Below are 24,733 nucleotides of genomic sequence, written 5' to 3' on the forward strand. Positions count from 1 at the left end.
ATGAGCAAAGTGATCATTTACCATTTCTTTCTCATTTCAAGGATTGCTTTTCAATAGGAAACAATAAATAATATTCAAAATGAGAAGTTGTCGGCCAAGAGCTGTTTCAGACTGTTTTGCTGATTTTATCCATCCATCCATTTTCTTCCGCTTATCCGGGGTTGGGTCACGGGATCAGCAGCCTCATCGGGAAAGCCCAGACCTCCCAATCCCCAACAACTTAAACCCCGGTCATCCGACGGGATCCCGAGGGGTTCCCAGGCCAGCCTACAGACATGGGATCTCCTGGGTTGTCCCCAGGTCCTCCTGCCATAGGGACATGCCCAGAGGCGTCCAAGGAGGCATACTTATCAAATGCCCGAGCCACCTCAACTGGCCATTCCAGAACATTGTACTTGTTCGTCTGCACGAATGCCTTAGTAGGATTTGAGCACTGTCTGGGGTTGTTGTCTTGTTGAAGTATTCAGCCCCGGCGCACCTTTAGCTTTGTCACCGATTCAAGAATCTGCTGGTACTGACTGAAATCCTTGCGACCTTCATCTTTAACAAGATTGCCAGTACCTGTACTGGCCACACAGCCCCACAGCATGATGGAACCACAACCAAATGTTGTAAAGACGTTAATTTTTTTTTTTTACATTTTCAAGACTTAACTCTTATCTCTGGCTTGGTTCACACTGCAGGGCAATGATTTTTTAGGGATGGATGCGAACTGTATCCTTTCGGTTAAGCCTGTCTGAAAAGCACATATCCGATTTTCTCACACCAAACCCAGGCCACTTTCATATGTGGTCCGAAACCTGAACCATATTTGATCTTTAGAATGCAACTGCTGTGTGAACGCTCGAAACGCATTCTTGCGACCTGCACGTCATCAATAAACCACACACGCCACTATTCTGCAGTCAACCAGGCGGGAGGGAGCAGATAAACCAAAAACCATGGTAGACGAAAGTACGTAGTGTCATGAATTAACCAACTCATGGAAGATGCGCACGTGTTTATTTTTCAACTGAGGAAAAGCCAACATTGCATTACAGACAACTGGATTAGCAACATGTTGCTCGACGTCACTGCTGTAAAGAAGCAGTGTTGCTCATTGATAAAACATCAGTATGCTCTAGTTCAGGGGTGGGCAAACTTTTTGACTCCAGGGCCACAATGAGTTCTAAAATTTGACAGAGGGGCCGAGCCAAGAACAGATGGATTGAGTATTATATAAATTTGGGGATCACAACTTTGACCTATTAATGATTCTCAGCTGTAGCTCCCCGTTCTTGTGCCGACAGCTTGCTGGCATAATTGGAATGCTTCGTAGCAAAGTGACGGCTAATATTGTACTCCTTAAAAACCGCGACACTTTCTTGACATATCAAGCATACAGCCTTTGATCGGACTTCTTTAGAGAAATATTTTGTTGTCCATTCTGTTTAAACACTCGGCACTCACTGTCGACTTTTCTTTTCTTTGATAAACTCATGTTTGTTTTTAGAAGGGGGAAAGCTTTACCACCGAAACCGAGAAGGAGAGTGCTTCGTCTGGAAAAAGTTTAACCGCGAAGAATAGGGGGCAAATGCTCAAGCCTGCCATCTATTGGGGAAATGTGGGCATTACAGTGGAAAGTAAATGAACAAGGTTTGCCGGTATATTTTGATATAACTGGGAGATGTTTGGCGGGCCAGATTAAAAAGATCAACGGGCCGTATATGGCCCGCGGGCCGTAGTTTGCCCATGTCTACTCTAGTTCATAGTTTGGGAACATTTTTGACTCAAAAAGCCATAAAAGCAAATTATTTTGAGACAAAATTCAACAAAACGGCTAAACTCGCTCTCCAGACAAAGGCTTATTCTTCAGCGCATTTTTTTCACTTTGTGAGATTTGATAAAACTTAAATACGAAAAATTCCAGAGCCTGTGCCCCAAATATCAACATATATACTACTTTAAACTTATCTCCCTCTCGCAAATACTTGAGCTCGTTGAGACCCATTCTGACCTTCATTTTTTTCATAAATGGTTTCAAAACAAGGTGTAAGCAGAGTTCTTTTGTAAAAACATCACAAAATTCTGCAAACGAGGGTCCCGACGTCTTTACCTTTGGGTCAGACGACACAGGGAGAGAGACAGGAGTGAATTCTTGCGCATGCATGACACTTGTGGCGTTCCCACAGGAGTTCACCTCCAAGTCGCATTAAGTTGGAAATGTGAACTTTCTCACGAAAACATCAGATTTAACAAAACATTAAGCTTTGCAGTGAGAACCTAGCACAAGACATGCAAAACTGTTTCTATCCTATTGGCAATGCTAGATCTGGTGTTTTATTCCTGAATAAGAGATTAGAGTTTCTTGTCCTCCACCAGGCTGTGGTGAAGGATATCGGGACAAAGGCGGCACTCAGACGAGCATCGGGCCGGTCTGTTTGACACGTGCGCAAACAGAGTGCAGCTGCTCGCCCATTGACTAGTGTGGAGTGGAGTGAGTGGAACCTCTCGTCCTTTCAGAATCAACTCTTTCACGGAGACTACAAATGCAGACTCTTCATTCGATTGCAGTCACAGTGTATTTGTGGAAAGTAACCGCCTCGCTACAATAGTTCCTCGAATGTTTTCCCATGTCCTACAGGCAATGGCAAAACTACAAAAATAAAAGTGACAGCATTAGCATGTGTATACCGAGGCACCGCTAACAAGCTGCGAATATGAGTAAAGGGAAGAGTTGAGTCTCAGTTCTGAATATTTTACCAGAGATTTTCACTTCACGCAGATCTAATCATTGGCAACTCCCAAAACAAAACAACAATCCAGCCAAATAAACAACGGGCTTAAATCGCAAAATGCAACACAGTTTTACCTACAATTAGACCATTAGTGTATTATGTTTAGCTTTAACAACATCATGCAAATGAAATCAACTTTTCCATGCCATCAACACGTTTATGCAAATGTGGTGTTTCGTGATGGTCTTGCATAACACAATGTGCTCTTGCTTTCATTAAATCAAATAAAATTTATTCCCTTCATCCAGACAATAAAAACATGCAAAATCCATAGAAAAATACAACAAATGAATGGAGGAAGGTGTAGTCAAAAGGTCAATGAAAATACGATAATTAAGTTTGCAGTTTTACATTAAGTAAAATCAATTCTGTAATGTCATCTATCAAACAAATGTAAAAAACGATTATTTGAATTTTGATTAATCAGGCAACTCATCTATGATTCGCATACAATAAAAAACTTTTAATTTCCCAGTATGCTAAAATTAAAAAAAAAAATAAACAACCATCACAGAAAAAAATAACTTAATTCATAAACGTTAAACTTGGTTGGATCCTAATAAAGAAAATAGCTGTCGTCAAGATGAAACAAGCTATCGTTCTATGAGACTCGAAAAACAGTATATTTTGAAATATAACACCCAGCTTGACCACAGGTAAAATGCATTTCCTAAAATAGAGAATTACAAAACAGTGACCCTTTAAATTATATTCTGAAATAAGCAATTCAACACAAACGCAATATGAATTGTGCGATTTGGAATCAATTTAAATAAATATATAAATAAATGACTTTGATTGGTTATTAAAAATAGTCTAAAATTATATTTATTGAATTAGTTGTTACAGGTATAATGAAGACATAATAATAATAATAATAATAATAATAATTACAACCCAAAAGATAATATACTTAATTATAAATTAAAATGATTTAAAAATATATTAAATTATCCAATGCTAATAATGTTTAAAATAAAAAAAAAAGAGGTTTTGCTCATCCATGCAACCAAAAGGCCTGGTTATCATATTAAGCGAGTGGAAGCATTTACATGTTGCTTTGCATCATTCATCAATAACGCCGCACAGTTTCCCTTTATTAATATCCGATCCATACATTAGTGCCCTCCTCTTCCTCGCTCTGGGCTCACAAGACAAAAATAGCCGGAGTCAGCAGTTACCACAGAAACACCATTTCGCTCACTCCAGGTTGTTTTGAAATCCCCCCTACATTTATTTTAAAGAAGTGTTACCATGGCAACAGAGACAGCTGCTCACTTGCATGATGCGAGCCAATGACACATAGCCTGGAGGGCGCCTGGGAAAAAAAAACTAAACAATTGTCATTTTGCCTTTTGGCTGTGACAAGAAAACAGTCTCTTCCTATCGTCACCGGCGCTGACCAAAAAAACTGATCGGGAATAAAGAAAAACAGGTCCACATGCAATTGTGTCTTAAAGGAATGTCTGTTTTCAAATATACGTGTAATTCATATTTGCAACATTAGCTAACAAAACATTACAGTAGGCCACAGTATGCGGCATCCCAGCTTTCCTACGTTTTCACTTAATTTTGTGGAATACGATGTTTTTGGGCACCTGATCCTGATATTTTTCTCACTGTGAATTAAGAACAAATTATGTTGCGTGCTCACAAACTAATACAATTCAAACTGTGTGTTGTTTGTGCATATAATATGTAACTTTTACAAGATGCCTGCTATTGGTGGACATCATTTTAAATGCTGGTCAGCTATTGGTTTATCACGGCATCATGAAAACGCTATTATGCTATTGGCTGAACTACCTCCCAAAATGCCTGTTTATCACTACATTCAGGTAAAAATCTTGTTTTCTTCGTAAATATTAAGAGAGTTGGCGATACAGTACTGTATTTTTGTACTGTATTTATCCTCTATGGGTCCATGTGTCAACATCTACATGAACCAGCTAGCAGACGGGTCCCGGTATTTTGGAATGCTCTACCCCGAGATTCAGAGGGACTGTTTAAATCTAGGTTTAAAAAACACTTCTATTCTATAGCTTATGAATGACCTATAATTCATGTTGACAATATCTGTGTATTGTTATTGCAACATCCGTTGCAGCCTGGTCATCCTGGAAGGAGGATTACCTCATGTGCAGTCCCTTCTCAAGGTGTCGTCATTTTCCTCATCTTGAGGTTTTTGAGTTTTTCCTTGCCCTCATGTAAGTTTTAGATCAAAGAATGGTGTAATAATAGTCTGTGGTTTGCAATTATCTGTGGTCTGTGCAGCTCTTTGAGACTCCTTGTGATTAAGGGCGTCACAAATAAACCTGACTTGACTTGACAGAGATAAGAAGCTTTGTCATTGCTGTCATGGACTTTTTGGACAATTTTACATATTACCTATGTTTCTTTTCATTGCCGTTCAATAGGTTTTGTGTATTATTACCTAATGCAAAATACATTACAGCCTGGTCATCCTGGAAAGGGGATTACCACTTGTGAGGCCTCTTATCTTCTCTCATGTTGAGGTTTTGAGTTTTTCCATGCAGGCATGGTGGTTTCAAATCAGGGGATGTTGTAATTGTGGCCTGTGCAGTCCTTTGAGACATTTTGTTATTAAGGGCTATATAAATAAATTTGACATTTGTTGCAGTGATGCCAAGAGGAGAAAAAAAAAACATGATGATCATGGAAACAATGTCTGCAATTATCAAGGAATTTGAAGAGGGCACACTAATCGCTACCCTTGATAAGTTACAGCAGGCCATAACCGATTGAAGTGTATTTACAATAGGTTTCAATCCACTGCTAAACGGCACTTTCACTTCGTGTACCTCCAAAATTCTTTTCGGGAGAATGACTTTCCTGAGAATAACTCATTTTGAATAAACGTTTTTTTTTCTCACATGATAACAATAAAAAAAAATCAATATGAAATCCAACAACAACAGTTTTCACATTGTTGTAAAGGCAACAACTCAATAAAACTGCTTTCGTAGGAATGCAGAGTTTGCTAATGCCTTTCAGGCTGCAAAATTGTTAGCAGTGACCAAGCAAACTAAACTGCTAACTAGGTTCATTTAGCACTGGTGACACCCGCGAGTATGGCCACTGCTTTATGAATCTCAATTGAGTATATTGAAACAATACATTATAACCAAGCTTTAAGTACAGAAAAACACACTACAGTACAGTCCAGTGTAGTCGTGAGAATTTCACAAAAAAAAAAAAAGGTAGAATTTTGACACACTATTCAGGAAATTCAGGCAAGATTCCAGATGAGCATTTTTAACTTTAAATGGTCGGACAATAGCGATAAAATACATTTTGATCCCGTCCCACAAAAAACAATAATCAGAAATTTTAGACTTCTTGATGAAGTCCAGTTGACCCTAAGTACACGGCGACCCCCACCTTACAACATTTTCATTTTATAGTGTAAAATAACCCTCGTTACGTTATTTTCCCCACTATACGAGATCAACTATAAATCATTTTGAGTCACCAAAAGCAAATAAAATTCAAACTTCGGGGTGTTAGTGCGTGTGACGAGTTACATCTCCTGGATGCCGGTCTGTATTTGATCAATGTCATATAAAATGCTGGTTTGCTAATTTGTTTGTGTCACAGCATTATAGAAATGCTGATTTGATATTGGCTGAACCTCCCACAATGCCTTTTTGTCATTTCACTCAGTTCAGAATCTTGTGTTGCTCGCAAAGACTTTGCACGCCGGCGATACAATATTGTATTTTTTTTTTATACTGTACTTATTCCCTATTGGTCGCAAGGCCTGCAGTGATGCTGGAGAAGCAAAAACATGATAAACATGGGGACGAAGCTTGCAATTATCAACAAATATGAAGAATGCACACAAATTTTATCCCCGCGAAAGAATATGGCCGTAATCAATTGACAGTCAGGACTATCATCAAAAATAAAGAGCCGACTACAGCGAGAAAATATTTTAAGGGCATTACAATCCTTGGAAGTGGAAGTTTTAAAATACATTTTGTTTTAATCTAGCGTCTCCTGTCCCCTCTGCATCCACCCACTAACATCAATGTACCAGGTCAAAACACTTCACACGAGGGGTATACAAAATATTTCTTTACAGGTATGTTCAATTATGACATTATTTAATAATATGTACATATAAAACACATAAGTAGAACTTGTTTTTTACCATTTAGTTATTTTCATGTGTCTGTCTAGAGTACTGGTTCGTTCGGTGCTAATAACCATAGGTTTCTTCCCCCTGCTATATGGCAATTTTACTTTGTGATTCCACCACAGAATAGATTAATGTCATATACCGGGGGTGTAGTGTCCTTTTGTCACATTGTTAGTTAGGTAAAAAAAGGTTTAATAGACTTACACAACAAACCTAAAATGTCCAATATATCCAAGAATCAGAAATTTAAAAAAATATTGGTGCCCTCCGCTTGATTGCCATTCTTTAATTTGCTTTTATTTTGGTCACATTTCCTTACTCACCAACACTAGCGCTTTATGCATTAAAAATTTATTTCAAAACGATAAATTTAAACAAATTTAAACAACAACAAAAAATCTTGACTAGAGACCAGTATTTTAGCTTCTTTTTTTGAAGTGAAGTCTTTGTGCGTAAATAAAATGCTCCAACGATTGCGTTAGACTTCCTTTTTGGTAAATGTTTGCCACTTCCAGTTTTGAAGAAGCACATGTTGTTGTTGTTGTGATGTTGGCGAGTAAAAAAAAAAGTGCGATAAACTCCACCAAATTTTAATATCAAAAGATTGGCATGTATGCATTGGTATTTGGAAGAGCCATAAAACCCAAAAAGTGGTTCCTAGGAATGCAAGATTTTTTTTAATTTACGCAGAAAATAAATTCTAAAGATCAAAAACATTGCAAGGGCTTTAAATCACATTTTTGGCCAAATTCCACTGGGCGCACATTTAGCAAGATGGCAAGTGGGAGAATGGAAGGCAAATTTTGTGTTTTCATCAGTAGTACCAGGGGTTTGGGATTTAGTTTCCGTAGGTTTCTATCCCCTGCTATATGGCAATTTCACTTTGTGATCCCTTCCTGAGAACAGATTTAAGTCATATACCGGGGGTCTAATGTACATTAGGCATATTAATAGTTGAGTGAATACAAAAAAAATTAGTTTTAAAGTTTAATAACTTTCTATGCTGTAAATAATCTGAAATTTAAAGTGTTATGTGCCCAGTGTTTTTTTATGATTGTGGTTACATTGTCATACTCACCAACACTACCCCTTTAAGTGTTAAACTACCCCCCAAAAAAATCGACTGCTTTTAAAAACGTCAACAACAACAAATCTTTACTTGAGCCTAGTACTTTAGTCTATAGCTGCTTTATTTTCAAGCCAAAGTATGTATTTGTTGTGTGTATAAACCACTACAAAGATCGCATTAGACTTCTACTTAGGTAAACGTTTGCCACTTCGGTTTTAAACAAGCACATGTTGTTGTTTTTTTAATATTCTGGAGATGTCCAGTAAAAACAGGGTGTGCGATAAAATCTCCTGCCTTGTAATGTCAAAATGGAAGAGCCATAAAACACAAAAGGTGGTAGAAATGCAGAAGTGGGAATTGCCTGATTTACACAGGCGACAAAGTCAATTATAAAAACTAAAAACATTGATTTTTTTTGGGAGCAAATCCTACTACGCGCACCGACGGCAAGACGGCAAGTTGGAGAATGTGAGGCAAATCCCGGCGGGACCACCGGCTAGCTTGTGCTGCTAAAATGGTAGATGCCACATTTCTATCAACAACAGGAAAAGCAAGAGGAGATGCACAGCAGATGGATGCATGGCAAAGCTTCATCTCCAACCCCCTCCTACCCTTTGTTGACTGGAAACAAACGAAAGGCACGAGCACGGCGGTGACGGCGGCGGCGCTTACTTACGTGACGATTCAGTGCCGAACATGGCTGGAACGGGAGCTGTGATGGAGAGAAAGGATGAGGAGGAGAGGAGGGGGTGGGGGTGACAGAAAGAGGAGGAGGTTGTGAGCAGGCAGCTACACAGCAGGGGTCATCAAAGAAACACAATGCAGCCGCCCGCCAGACGCGTAAAACGTCCCGGGCGCTCCCCTCCCGAAAAAGAAAAAAAAAGTACAAAAGAGGCCCGGTGGAGCTTCAACGCTGACACTCCTCAGGCTCGATCAGATCCAGTTAGCGGCTCTCTCCCGCTCTATCGCTTGGCTTTTGTGCTGTCATTGCCCCCCGTCTGGAGGAAAGAGATGGCGGGTGGGAAGGGGGTAGGAAGAAAAAGCCGGGACAGACGCCGATGTTTCGCCCAGACAATAGACGCGCGACACGCGCGTGACGTCACGGCGAGGACGGACCGAGCGAGACCAGACAAGAAAGCGTGAAGGGCAAACGGAAAGACAGATGAAGATTGAGGAGGGTAGCGGACAATTGGATATGGAATCCCTGGGGAATCTTTGCACAAGAGAAACAAATTGATCAATTGGAAATTAATCGAATAATTGACAATGGTTTTTATAATAGATAATTGTCTTGATTCTTGGATCTTGCTTTACAAAAGTAATTTTTTGACAAATTCACTCTATTTTAAAATATGTTCTTTGTGTTGCATAAAAAAGGAAACTATTTGGCAGATTTTCTTCTCTATCTAGCTCATTCATTTCTTTCGCTAAATAGCCAACAAAACGGTAAACATGGGGCCACAGACGTGGTCCCTGTGAGCCCTAGGTTGCCCCATAACAACACCTGAAAAGCCCATGGACTGTAAGTAGCAGTGGTGGACCGTCTGAGCCTGCAAGGCCTTCTCTTCTGGCCTATAATTATCTGAATCATGTGATGACAATCATATTTTGTCCATCAACACTTATTGAATAATTCCAAACGGTCTCTCAGCTTCCTTTCATTGCTTTTTCTATGGTTGTGCTACTTCCAGACGTGTGCTTTCATACTTAGTCATTTAACCTATCACATTTCAGCCATTACTTGTTACCAGGCTCGGAAATGCTTTTTTTAATCATATTATATCAACTTTCATACAAGAAAACCAATTTTGAGCTGGCCCCAAGAGTTTTTCAATGCAAATTTAGTGCTTAAAAACAGGGAACTGATACTAACTTTGGATCAAAATGTTTAAAAACCAATTTGATAAAATGTTCTATTTACAAAAAATATTAGATGAAATGTAACATATAAATGTAGATGTATGCATGTCTATTTATTCACAAATACATGAGAAAAAGTTGGATAAGGTATTGAATTCGATTCAATCCATATTTTTCCTCGTAGCCCAGCCCCTCAGCTGATTTATTTTTTACCCAATGTGGCCTACGCCTCGAAAAGTATGCCCAACCCCGCTTTAAATACATGATAAATTCTTCCAGAATTATTTTTTTAAATTAGCCATAATTTACATATGTAAATCATCCTATACTCTAAAAGGAAAATGTGTATTATTTGGGGCAAAAAAGCTTGTATATTAAAAAAAATATATATTCTTTAAAAAAAAAAAAAAAAGCAAAACCACATCAACTGTCACGTAAATTGTCAATTTCTTAAAATACCCGTAGGTTAAGAAATTTGTTTTTATTTTGCATAATTGAACCTGACAAAAGCTGACAGAATTGTCCACTTTCTCGCTGCTACGGGGTACCCAAAAACCTTGCTGAAGGCTGGGCAAATAAATGAAGAAATATTATTACTTGTGTCATTTAGCACTCTTTTACGGTAGCACTACTCAATATCGATTGGTCAAATACACACTGTCCCTTCACACAAGGTAGATGCTTTAGATGGTTGAGTCCATTTTAAATCTAATTAAAAGAATTGCAAAGTGGTAATAACGTAATAGTGACAATAACAACGTAAGAATAATATTATTAGTTTTAGAAATACAAACTGGAAGCCCTTCACGCAAAGCAATGACATATAGGGTAATTTCTGAGCTTTAAAAATATTTAGACATGGCTACTTGAGACCATTTCTAGACTACCAAATTCTAAGCTTTGAGCCTGAATGACCACCAAAACCCGATCCTAATAGACACAAGTTATTATAATATAAAAATCGTCCCCTTTTAAATGAATGTGCAAATGATTGTCACTCTTCATTTCGCTCTGCAAAAAAAAAAAAAGGAAAAAAAGAAACGCCGCTGGGGCTGATGTTAATTACACCAGAGGTTCCCTCCCTAAAGAGGAGGCATGCACGTTTCTGAGCTTGTGGCCCCCTGTGGCTCAGCTAGCAATCAGTGTAGCATTTGTTTGTTCAGATATATTTTCAGAGAACTCTAAACAAACATGAATGGAAACACTTAAACCACTTTGGGAACTTTTACTCAATACTTTTCACTCCTTAAGCTAAAATAAGGAGACAGGTATACCAAATTCCGTGCTATTTCCGAAAACGACAAAGCCTTTGGGTGTAGTCCTTTTCCAATCAGTAACTTGGAATTTAAAAACACACAGAAAGTTGGTGTGGTCTAGTACCAACAACAGGAATCAATTGAAGAATCAATACTTATGACGGTTAATGATACTGGTATCCGCCCTATGTTTGTCTCCATAAAATACGAGACTAAAGGAAGAACTAACACTGTTGTAAGATTGATACGTGTCACTGCATATATATATATATATATATATATATCATCTCATCAGCTGCACCGCTTATCCTCAGTAGGGTCGCGGGGGTGCTGGAGCCCATCCCAACTACCTTTGGGCAGTGGGCAGGGGACACCCTGAACTGGTTGCCAGCCAATCGCAGGGCACACAGGGACAGAGAACTCGCTCGCTCATTCACACCTAAGGACAATTTGGACCGGCCAATTCACCTGAAATGCATGTCTTTAGAATGTGGGAGGAAACCAGAGTGCCTAGAAGAAACCCACGCAAGCACGGGGAGAACATACAAACTCCGCACAGTAAGTCCGGTAGCTGAATTTGAACCCACACAGGAGGTTTCCAAGACCTTAGAACTGTGCCACACACGCGCTAACCATTGCGCCGCCGTGCTGCCCTATATACACACATATATATATATATATATATATATATATATATATATATATATATATATATATATATATATATATATATACAGTCATGATTCAATTAGTTCATTTATAAAACTATTATTTCAGTCATTCATAACTCCTTCACTTAATAAGTCGTAATAAATACACTCATTGATTATTCAAATATTTTGGTTTAATTATTTACTTGTCGATACAATAGTTTGACTTCTTAATGTAGCCGTTCATTCAGTTGATATTCAGTCTCTACATTGCTTCAACTATTGTTTTTAGTTTGCATTTAGGGTAAGGCATTGGGTTGTTTCAGTACTTTCCAAAACCAGTCTAAAAAAAGGGCTGGTGTGAAGTAGGGACTTTTCCACTAAGTCTATGGTTTGATTTTTGTTATAGCCTGCCCTCCTAGTAGAAAAGTTAAATTCAGCCATTTGATGGCGCACTTGTGAATCAAACGACTTTGTTCCCGTATTATTCCGTAATAGAAACCTAAAGGAACTGCTCAGTTCGATACTCGTTCTATTCAACATTCTACACTCAAAGTCTGTAATGAGCAACCGGAAAAATATAGTTGATTTTTTTATAATTTTAAGGGAAATATGCTACACTGGGATATTAATCAAAATTATTGATCGTAAATTGATGTTGTTATCGGAAAGTACTGAAGATATGTGAATATCTTTTAATTGTATGTCTATCTACAGTCGTGCGAGTGGCCTACCACGGAGTATTTGTACTAAAAGTGGTATTAAACCTCACTGTTAATAAAGTTGGCAGATATAATGCTTTTAAATTGTTAAGTACTTAGAAAAATATCGTGATTTCTAAAAAAATGAAAGATTGTTAGACTGTCTTCTATCTTGACAGTTCCTGGCCTGGATTTTGCGCATAGCTTAACTAACAGAATTTGCTACCTGCATTATTAAATAGCATCGCTTTGATTGTTAGCTTCACTTTGCTGCTAGCATCACTTTAGCAGTTAAGCTAATTAATTTAGCTAATACCATCACAACCTCCAATAACAGGAAACATTGCTCTAATAGCTATCTGGACTGACTTTCAATGCTAATATCACTTCAGCAGTAAATGATAGATAGATACTTTATTCATCCCCGGAGGGAAATTCACATTTCCAGCGGCATCCCTGAGCTGAGAACAATACAATAATAAAGCAAAAAGAATACAATATACAAATACCCAGTGTGACGTATTTGATAAGTCTAGCTAACACAACTGCTACCTGTAGTAAAAAATAGCTTCAGCAGTTAGGATAACTTTAGCAATAGATATGTATTACATTAGCAGCCATTATTAGTGTCATAGAAGCTAACTACAGTCCTAGCATTGTGGACACAAATGCTCAAGCTAAGTGTTTGCATCAATACCTAATGTTTAATCAAGAAAATGTATTACAAATGGCAGTGTTATTGTAATAAACCGTTTAAAAAGTACACACATTTAACCACCTGGCATCACTAGGGTGGTCCTTATTTTTCGACTTTTAAAATTTCATGCTCTGACCCCTTGAATATGTTCCAATATATACAAAACGTAATTAGGCAAAGTTTCATCAAAATCAAAGGATATTTAGAGGTCGCTCAAGGCCTCTGAAATTTTGGTATGAAAAATAAGGATTTTTCGCACATTATATCAGACCTAGTGTACAAAGTTACTTGTAACTTTTCTTGTGTTACAATTATACGCAATGGACTGAAATTAGATGTTCTAAAACGCCGTACACATAGGGTTAAGATTTCCGTTTTTTCTCGAAAATTGCCAAAATTTTACCATTTTGGGAAATTTCAAAGTCGTTGAGCTACCTCTAAATATTATCCAAATTGTTCAAAATTGCACACAGTGTGTTTTTATCGATATAAGAACATATGCGGGGGGTCAGAGCCCAATATTTCAAAAAAAAAAATTTCGACCCCCATTAAGGACCACCCTAGGCATCACTTCATCAGTTCTTTAATTTAGAGGCCAATGATGGTTTCACAAACGTTAACTACAATCCGAGCATTGTGGATGGGATTGCTAGCTGCTAATACAAGTGTCTCTGCCTTGATGCCTGTTCAAGTCAAGTCATGTTTATTTGTATAGCCCTTAATCACAAGAGGTCTCAAAGAGCTGCACACACCGCAGACCATTACAGACTAAAAATTGCTATTACACAATTTAAAAAAAGACACTACAGAGATCCCTCGGTTTTCGCGGTTAATGGGGACCAGAACCACCAGCGGAAAGTAAGGCCGAGTCCCATTCTTCGCACTTTCACTCGCTATGTGCCCTAGTCACTCGGTTTGCGCGTTCACGTGAAAATGGAGTGTGTCCCGATACTCTCAAGTCCGAGGCAGAAGTGACCTCAAACCATGTCGTAACCACTTCAAGACCGAGGGGGCTCCCTACCTCACTTGGCGGCGAAGTGACTACCCAGAAGGCTTTGCGAATTCTCAATATCAACAAACATGCCCGGAAAGGAACCGCACAAATGTAAGTAGTTTTCCACAACCACGCATGTATTTGCAACAAAATGTATTGAGATATCTTAGTTGGACGTAAATGCAATAGAAAATCGTATTTTCGCGTTAAAACATGAACATTGCAAAATCGCTACTTTACGAAGTGCACAAATCTACCAAGGGAGCTGCCAAAAAATAATCTTCACGCTACAAACTCTAAAGTAGGATAACTGCAGAAAATCACGGTTCAGCCCATCCCTGTTTGTATCTTAAACGAGTCGTGCTTTTACATGTACATGGCCAGTCGCTAAAGGAGCATAGTCAGAATAACGTTCTGGACATACGCGCTTGTTTACTGCACACAATTTCGGGTGTCGTGTTTTATTTACAATATGATTATTTCATGTGAGATCAGAATGCATTAGTTTTCATCATGCATTATGAGTAATGTCTCCGAATTTCACGTGGAAATACAGTTGAAACAAATTACTATCACACAGTCCACTGCCTTCTCTGTAAACACATATTAAGTAAACTAATTACCTTTTCAAAATGTTGTCCAAATGTGGAGACAATTCTAAAGCATATGTGATGCTGGCCAATAGAAGGCTCTTACAGCCATAAGAATAACATGTCAATTTTGTGTATCTATTCACTATCAAATAATTATCCAGAACACATCCTATAATTTCTCACATCAACTTGTTGAGCATCCTATACACAGTTGTTTTTGTGCAATACACAAGCATTAAGTAATTCTTGTTTTTTCCACCCAACCTAAAGGCCAATGTAGAACGTCCCGTGGAAGAGCTGGCCACCATCACAGCTACCACGCCATCCACACCGACGGGCACGTCGTTGGCATCTTCTAATCCGGCGCCAAACCCCAAATCACCCAGAAAAAAAAGGAAGCACGATACACTCCTTGACTTTTTGAAAGCGGAGTCTGCCGGAGTGAGGAAAAGGCTCGAGGAAACTGTGGCCAAAACTGAGCGGTTCCCGTCCTTTTTGGGAAGCTCGTGGACAAATTTCCAGAACAGTGACATCCCTGCAATGTTTCCCTTTGTTTTATAAAAGGAAAATATTTTATTTTATTAAGAACTCAATGAAGTTCCAGTTTGTGTTTTCCAGCTTTATGGAAGTATTGGTATATTTTTGTTACAATTTGTGACATATTATTTATTTACTATTATGTATTTCGGCCCAATGTGATTTTGTTTTTCTGAAAGTAAACTATTATTTAAACTGGAGTGATTTGTAGTTGTTTTCTGTCCAACAGTCACATAGTTCACACACAGTATCTCACATCATTATGAAATAAACCACCAAGGTGTTACTCAAAATAAAGATGTTTATTGAATAGTAATGCAGAAAAGCACGGAATGCAAATGTGGGTCTGACTTCCAAAGCCTAAAACATGGCTTTTGGGCAATTTATTCCATATTAACTGTGGACAATTCTGTGTATCGTGGACCTGGGAACCCTGAAGACCCGTGACACCACACGGTAGGACAGACCGTGGGCCAGCCAGTATAGGCCCTCCAGCCATGGCCCTGTTCCCTCTTTAGCAGCTCCTGCAGGGCCCACATGACCTTCTTGCTCAACCTTAAGTCCTGAATGAGTTTTGACTTCACATCGAACCATAAGCACAGGATGGGAACATTCCTGTCCAACCTGTCCACGCTTATGGGACAGCCACTCTGGAACACAATAGATAACAGACAATTTAGACATAAATGTGGGCATAGATGATGTAAGCATCATGAAAACATGTTGAAATGAGCTTTTTTATATCCAATGACAACTCTTTTGAATTAAATTCCTTATGAACCAAGGTTTTTGGGTCGTACAGGGAAGTTTGGTGACGATATTATGTCAGCTTAAGGGTCAGGTGGACTGTTCTTGTGTTTGTTTACTTTTCATCATGTCACACACTAAAGACCCCTACTATATGTCATAAAATGGCATTAAGATACTAATAAGTAGATTGCCATTTATGTCTACACAAACATAAGGTATTATGTGAACGTGCATTGTATGTTAACTTTTACTGTATTTGACCGAACGGGTCATTTTTTTAATGAGTGTACGTACCTTGTAAAGATGAATCAGCACTACATAGCGCCGAAGCTGTCTTCAGTATAGCACTTTTCTCCTCCGTTTATTGGAGACACGGAAAAGATGATGAGCTTTCAGGCAATCGGTAATAACACAGCAGTAGCGGGCATTTTTAACGTTGCACGAACTCTCCAACTGACACACTACAAGTTGAGACTCGAGTTGTTTACATGTGACGTAGACCAATACGTCACTGAGGTCTACAGCCAATTAATATTACCGCCATCTCCTGGACAGGGGTGGAACCTTGCAAGTCTTGTCCAAGCCATCTCCGCTTTGCACTTCACTCGCGGAGGGCACTCCTCTTCGAGGGACCTCACTGGAGGGTCCTCAGGGCCGAGTGAGAGAAATGGGATTGGGCCTAAAAATCCGCTACATTATTTAGAGCGGACTTGCGGACGGAGAATCAGAGAGCAAGAGAGAGCGGGTAGTAGAGAGAGAGACCAAATTGAAACTGTTTTTTTTTTTCGTGCGGGGGGCACTCCTTGATCAAAGCCCTGCCGACTGAGAGAGCGCAAGCGAGAAAGAGACAACAAATTGAAACCTTGTATGTATTTTAAATCAGTTGATGTATTTTGACTGCAGACTGAGAGCAAGAGAGAGGGAGAGAGCGAGAAATCAATTCATCACTTCGGCGGAAGAACACAGATTTTTCAGAATGAGATGCAGAAGAACGCAGAGCAGGTGTCCAGTCACATTACTTTATAAAAAAACACTATGATGTAAATTGACATCGGAGATCTAAAGTCAAGGGGTGTGGGCCGAGTGGCGTGAATTTTGAAAAATCGTGCCATGATATTTTTCCCCAACCATGCTTACTAATAGAGGAACAGAAAGCCTCAAGAACAGTTCAGCACTAATGTAACCCCAACATTCAAAGCCCAAAAACCTTACAAGTACTACACTGTATTAAAATAGTTCTGACACTAAATGTGGCTAACAGCAGCTAATACCATACTATCATCTGTAGACCGCAATTAGCATGGCGGCACAGATGACTAGCAATGCTAATTATGTCTTCCCTTGCCAAGTAGTTCCACTGGCACACGGTGTAAAAGCGAACATGAGTTCAAAAGACTCGGGAACAATGCGTGCTGTAAAGCCCCTCGCCTACGCTAACATCTCATGCTAGCAGTTGCCAAGCAACTAAAAAGAAGCACGATAGGCAAGATAAGGGGAAAGGAAACGTTCTGTCGCGGGTCCCACATCAAAATTTGACGAGACTTTAATCACATCAGCTACAGAATCCCGAGAGTGCCAAAATAAAAAAAGACAACGCCAAATAAAAGGCAGTATTGTAATACGCATTTTTTTTTAATTAATTCAAAGATGCATCGCAATAAAAAATATATGACATTTTAAATGTAAGAGCCATTCATTCTTTAGAAAAAAATAAGTTTTACAATAAAAACGAACTTTGTTCAAAATGTTTTCTTAAGAAGGGACAGTGTGTATTATTTAGCCCCTCTCAAATGATAAATACAAAACTCATAAAAAAAAAAAAAAAAAAAAAAAAATATATATATATATATAGTGTACGGGTGTAGATCGCTCTTTTCGTGACAAACTGTTATCGCGTGCGGACGTGCTTCGTTTTGCCTTTAATATAGGAGTACGGAGTGTTTTAGCCCCTAAATATGCCTCCGAAGAAAGTCAGTGCAAGCAGCAAAGTTGCTTCAGGTGAAAAAAGAAAAGTAGTGCGTAAAACTATTGCATTTAAGAAAGAATTAATAGCACCACCGTCCACCTGCGCCTTCTGCTGACCACCACAAAGGTAAGAAATCCTATTCATAATTCTTTATCCTTTTATTTTTACACGTTCATGTTAGCGTAATCTTTCGTACGGAAGATTACGATAACGCGAACGTACGATTAGCCTGGGTTAGCTTTAGTTTACGTTAAACATTCAAGGTAAACATTCAGGGTGTTGGAACGGAGCCCAACATTCAGGGTGTTGGAACGCAGCCCCCTTTCCAATGAACTGCTCACCACTTATTGTGGAGACCTGGGTGCTAAATGACTTGTATACGACCTGATTTTTTTATTTTTATACGTTCATGTTAGCGTAATCTTTCGTACTGAAGATTACAATAACGCGAACGTACGATTAGCCTGGGTTAGCTTTATGTCTACGTTAAACATTCAAGGTAAATATTCAGGGTGTTGGAACGGATTAAAACGATTTACATTATTTTTAATGGGAAAAATGATTTCAGTGATCGAACAAATCGGTTTTAGAACAGGGTTCTGGAACGGATTATGGTCGAGAACCAAGGTTCCACGGTATATATACATACATATATATATATATATATATATATATATATATATATTGATCTAAATAACAAGCTTAGTACAAGGACTATCATACAAGCATGCTTTTTTTTTAATACTCATGGGCGAGAAATAAGCATTTTGTTTACATTACATGAGCCTCACCTAAAGGGAGCTGACATAATTGTCCGCCATCTTGCTGCTACCGGTAACCAAAATAAAAAGAAATTAATGGTGCGTTTTGGTTTGCGTAATCTATACTCCTCGTTGTGCTATTTACCACTCGTTTTCGTTTGCAATGCACTAAACCGCGACATCTAGTGTTCAAATAACACACAGTCCCTTTAAATAAAATTAATAAGAACACATCAAACATAAATATGATGACATATTCTATCGTGATAATATTTTAAATTAATACATTTTAAAGAATAACTAGTAAGTATTTCTAATAACAAAACTTTGTTTAAAATGAATCAAATAACAAGTCAAGTCAAGTCATTTTTATTTGTATAGCCCTTAATCACAAAGAGTCTCAAAGGGCTTCACAGGTTATTACCCAGACTATATTACACAGACTATTTTTCAGACTATTATTACACCATCCCCTGCTCTGGAACCAATATTCGGTAAGTGCCTGTTATTTAGGAAAATACTTTTTATGGCACTCTTGGGCTCCGTAGTCAAAAGATAAAATGTAAATCATAGGAACAGTACTAGTACCATGCTGCTAAGGTTGGAAAAAATTGGGTATGAAATAAAATCTCAACATTTACTACAAATGTTAGATATGGTGGCTCAGTTATTTTATCCCTCACACTTCTGTCATTGTTTGGACGCTATCCTCACTGAAGTATGGAAACCTATACTCTCGGGTGGTTTCAGATAGAGCAGACAGTGTTTTTTGGTGTAGTGCTGGATTGCAGTCTGTTGCTGTTGTTGTCATTTATTTAACAACACGGCAAAAAATAAAGTAAAATAAAACGACTAAACCCATGTTTGTCTGTCATTTTCACAATGAATCACGCAAGTTTCTTTGAAAAATAATTATCGTGAGGTTTTCAAAATCATTAAATTTTCGGTTTTATGCTAAACTATCCAAGACCCGAAGTGCTAGTTCAAAAATAAATGTCTAAAATTGGGTTTTGGTTAACCCATCTAACCTGGACAAAACCATACCTGTCAACCTCCACGGCGCCATGCCCGTACAAACTGTCGTATTTCCCCGTACAAAATACTAAATAATCGTACACCCATATTTTATTTTTTATTTTTTTTTCGGAATGATGCATGATGGGAAATCCCCAGGCGGCAGACGCATGCGATTGACAAATTTGCGTTTTTCCGTACAGATTTCCTTGTATGTCGTACTCGTCTTAAAATGCATAAAAAACATACTTTGTACGGCAAAACTGTACAGGTTGACGGGTATGCAAAACTGACCCAAAAATTGTCGTTGTTTTTGTCAAGTGTATTCCGAACTCAGTCCCAACAAAGTACGTTAAAGACGTCTTTTAGACCCCTTGAAAAACACTTTTCCCCCACACTTTCAGTTTTTAACCAAATTAAGATGTTAAATGGATTAAACATTGGCTATTTTGCTAAATCAATGACTTTACGCCAGCACACCAAGCACCATACGTCTTTTAGAGGTTACATTATAGAATCTTCTGGACAAACTTGACACCAAAAATCATTGTTTTCTTTTTCCAATGTGTTCTCAACCTAGTCCCAACAAAGTATTTGAAACACTTTTTTTAAAACTCTGGAAAAAATAATAAACACAGTTGTATTACTATTTAACCAAACGTTTACTGGACACAACGTTGGAGTATTTGCTAAACTGTCGGCGTTGCGCTAACCTACCAGCACCAGAAATCTTTTCAACATTGAGTTTTAGAGTCAATTTGGAATGGTCTGTTTTAGACATAATTTAGTCTAAAAAGAGGCAGCACAGCAGCGCAGTGGTTAGCGCGTGTGCGGCACAGTTCTGAGGTCATGGGATCGAGCCTTCCTGTGCGAAGTTTGCATGTTCTCCCTGTGCTTGCGTGGGTTTCCTCCCACATTCCAAAAATAGGTCAGGTTAATTGGCCGGTGCAAATTGTCCCTAGGTATGAATGAGCCTGTGACTGGTTGGCAACCAGTTCAGGGTGCCCCCAGCCCACTGCTCGAAAATAGCTGGGGATAGGCTCCAGGACCCCCGTGACCCTACTGAGGATAAGCGGTGCAGATAATGTATGGATAATGGATAGTCTAAAAAGACATCTGGTTGTGTTGAGCCTTAGCAACATTGACCAAGTTTACACCAAAATCATTGTTTTCCTTATCCAATATGATCCAAACTTATTAACGATTTTCCAACTTTGAAAAGGATGATTCTTCTACTTTCACTTTTTAACCGAATGAAGACGTCTCTTAGACGGAACCCTGGCATTTTTTAAACTTCCTATCGGCATATTTTCAACCTGATTTTGTTGGGAATTCAGTGAGGACACATTTTAAACTACAGTAGCCAGGATAGGGGGGTTGAAAGGGGCAAGACATACAGGCGGGATTTCTAAAAAAAAAAAAGCAAATAATGTTTTTTTGCACTAAGATGTGAAAATGGACCACGCATTGGCGACAAAGTATAAGGTGAACAAGTTCAACTTGACAAAGTCTTTATCTCCACAAATTTGCAAGTTACTATTCCTTTGTTTATTTATTTTTTATTAACCGAAATGTACTCGTACTTTAGAAAATGTCGAGTCATATTTATTTGTGACGCCCTTAATTGCAAGGAGTCTCAAAGGCCTGCTCAGACCATAGATTATTGCAAACAACTGACATATATGACACCATCCCCTGATCTAAAACCTACATGAGGGCAAGGAAAAACTCAAAAACCTCAACGTGAGGAATTTGAAGAAACCTTGAGAAGGGACTGCACATGAGGTAATCCCCCTTCCAGGATGACCAGGCTGCAATAGATGTTGCATTCTCTGTCCTTTTTTTTGGTTAGTGCTTCCAACTTATTAGTACCCTAAGTGTATCCTAATTTTCTGTGTTTCTATGTTTCATCTTTTTCATACAAGTAGACTATTTACTGTTGTCCGAATATCTGAAGCTAAAGCGCGCAAGGACATAACTTGTAGAGTTTTTTTTTTTTTACATTAAAATACAAGTTCAATTAGTGCTTCAACTGTTTTTTTTTACAAGTAAGCAAATTTTCTATGCTTCAAATTTTAACTTTTTTTTTCTTTTACATACAATTCTGTTTACTGTGGTAAGAATATCCAAAAATAATGGGCTTGAAAACAAAAATGAACTTTTACCTAATGTACCTGTTGAGTCTGTGCTTCAACATTTTTTCATGATTGCAACCTTAAATTTCTGTGCTTTGACATTTCATCTTTTTATACAAGTATCATATTGACTGTGAGTTAGTGCTTCAACTTTTTTTTAAAAAAGATACCAAATGTTCTTTGCTTCAACTTTTAATCTTTTTATAGTATTGTTAACTGTTGTTAGAATATCCAAAGATATAATTCCTTAAAACATAACCTGTATGTTTTTCCGCTTTACTTTACCGTATGACTCGAGTTAGTGCTTAAACTTTCGAAAGAGTACCCTTATTTTCTCATCTTCAACTTTTCATATTTTCATTCAAGGATTGTCGAGCATTGTTAGAATATCCGAATAAAAAGGGCATTTCAACTTTTCACATTTTCATTCAAGGATTGTCTAGCATTGTTAGAATATCCGAATAAGAAGGGCATTGACACATAACTTGTAGCATTTCTTTTAAACTTCTACTTTAATGTAAAAGTTGACTGAGTGCTTTAACTTTGTTAATATGCATAAAACTAATTATCTGTGCTTAAACTTTTTATACAAATACTCTGTTCACTGTTATTAGAATATCCCCAAAAAGTGCCCCTTACTACATCCCTTTTAAGATTTTATTTCACGTTTACCCTAACGTACAAGTTGAGTTAGTGCGTCAACTGTTTTTACATGAGTAATATCATTTTCTGTGCTTTAACCTTCTATCCTTTTTATATATTCTGTTCACTGTTGTTTGAATATCCGAAGATAAAAGTTATGTTTAAGTTTCTTTTTCAACTTTTACCTCAACATACGAGTTAAGTTAGTTCATCAACTTTTTTTTTCTCTTCAAACGAGTGATATAGTTTTTGGGTACTTTGGGAACTTTTCATCTTTGATGTAGTAGTATTCAGTTTGAATATCCAAAGATAAAGTGTCTTAGAACATAATATTTATGTTTCTTTGTCAACTTTTACCTTAACGTATGAGTTGAGTTATTGATTCAATTGTTTTTTTTCTCTTCACACGAGTGATATAGTTTTTGGGTACTTTAACTTTTCATCTTTGATGTACTAGTATACAGTTTAAATGTCCAAAGATAAAGTGTTAGAACATACTTTTTACGTTTCTTTTTCAACTTTTACCTTAAGATGAGAGTTGAGTTAGTGCCTCAACTATTTTTCTCTTCAAACGAGTGATACAGTTTTTGGGCACTTTAATTTCCCATCTTTGTTGTACCAGTATTCAGTTTGAATACCCAAAGACAAAGTGCCTTTAAATATAATTCAAAAGTTTTAAAAATATAGTTACTATTATGAGATACATTTTATTTTTATGTATATGAGCAAAGTGCTTAGTAAGCCATTATCTTATTTTAGCTCCAGAAGATAGTCATGATGTCAGAGACAGCTGTCAATTTGACATGGTACGTTCAACCCTAAGTCATAAAAAGTCACTTTAATACACTAATGTGTACAACAAAAACGAAAAAATAATAATACTGCTTTTCGAATGTGTTAGCTGAATAAGAATTAACGTAAAAAAATAAAATTTGAAAAAAAAAAATACTTGTGGTGGCGTTACAGAGAGGTCGGTTGAAGAGTTATTTAAAGAGCTCACCTTTTCTTTTTCTTTTCAGGGGAATCTATTCGTGGCTAGCATATCTTCAGCCCAAATGTCGGTTACAACGGCGGCGACGGAGGTTCCGAACATATGGCCGAGATCCAGCGGCAGGGTCGCGGCTCCTGTGCAGGGCGACGTGTTCTTTGGCAGCCAGGCTAATGTTTAGCCTGTTAGCAGCAGCCAGTGTGGATGCTTGTTTAGCTCCCGCCCGCCTGTGAGTGTCGCTGTGGGTGTTTTTGTCTCAAAACGTGTGGACTTTAATCAGTGTAAAAAAATATTGTCATGACGTCATCGTATTTAGCCCAAGTTAAATATAAATAAAATAAAATACACCAAAAATGAAAAATCATGAGGGACTTTTAAAACAAATACTTTCCTTTCAATGTTTGTCAGCTGACAAATGTATTTACGATAGCATCAAAAACTTACTTTGTTATACTTAACACTATACTGTACTATGCAACTCCGATCCCTACATTGATTTCATTAAAAATATACCATCAACTTACCCAAAAGTAATTTATTTACAGATTTCTGTGGACTGATTGGCGCTTTCAATGAAAAAATATAAAATTTTAATTGCCTGCAAAATGTATAAAAACAAACAGTTATTTGAATAACATTTTTATAGACTGAATTGCCACTCGAAAGGGAGTGTAAAAACATTTAATGCACAATATTGTTTTATAACCCAACAACAGTCATTAAACTGTCAAAAGAGCGATAAAATTGTGGTTTATGACGGTTTGTAAAATTCCTGAAATTCTACAAAATGTTACACTGCAAAATAAAATCTCTCACACAAAATTACATATTGTACTTTAAACTAATTCAATTTTGAGAGAAGGCAAACAGTTTTTTATGCATTTCATGAGTAGTCATTTTTATTTTTGTCAATATTGACCATTTAAATGTTGAAAATGAATTAAAATATGTTATATAATAATAATTTCCTTTGTATTGTCATATATTTATCTTATTTTTCCTTAAAGTCCTTTACATGTTTCTCAAGGAGTACCTGACCTTGGTGTGAACAATGTACTTCTCATTGTATTGTGATCAATGACAAAACAATTGTAATTAAATTCAACACAATATCATCAATTTGAATTTTAAAGTCCAAATAGAGCATTTTTAATTGCACTTAAAATGAATTAGACGCCAAA

At 37.6% G+C, this 24,733-nt stretch overlaps 1 protein-coding gene across 3 annotated transcripts in view; it reads right to left on the bottom strand.

The window, feature by feature from the left end:
* st7 (suppression of tumorigenicity 7) overlaps positions 1-23,798 on the bottom strand; it is a 41,365-nt gene extending 17,567 nt beyond the window's left edge. Inside the window, exons 1-2 of one of the 3 annotated variants that reach the window (XM_088340419.1) lie at positions 23,565-23,798; positions 8,685-8,720 (exon numbers count right to left, since the gene is read on the bottom strand). In XM_088340419.1, coding sequence (XP_088196545.1) covers positions 8,685-8,706 — 22 coding nt within the window. In that variant the 5' untranslated portion in view covers positions 8,707-8,720; positions 23,565-23,798. The remainder of the gene's footprint in view (positions 1-8,684; positions 8,721-23,564) is intronic. The other 2 variants (XM_088340420.1, XM_088340421.1) reach the window with 2 other exon arrangements.
* Positions 23,799-24,733: the final 935 nt, after the last annotated feature.

The sequence above is a fragment of the Urocampus carinirostris genome, chromosome 7 (assembly GCF_059441175.1).
Source record: "Urocampus carinirostris isolate Australia breed hairy pipefish chromosome 7, RoL_Ucar_1.0, whole genome shotgun sequence".
NCBI classification, from domain to species: domain Eukaryota; kingdom Metazoa; phylum Chordata; class Actinopteri; order Syngnathiformes; family Syngnathidae; genus Urocampus; species Urocampus carinirostris.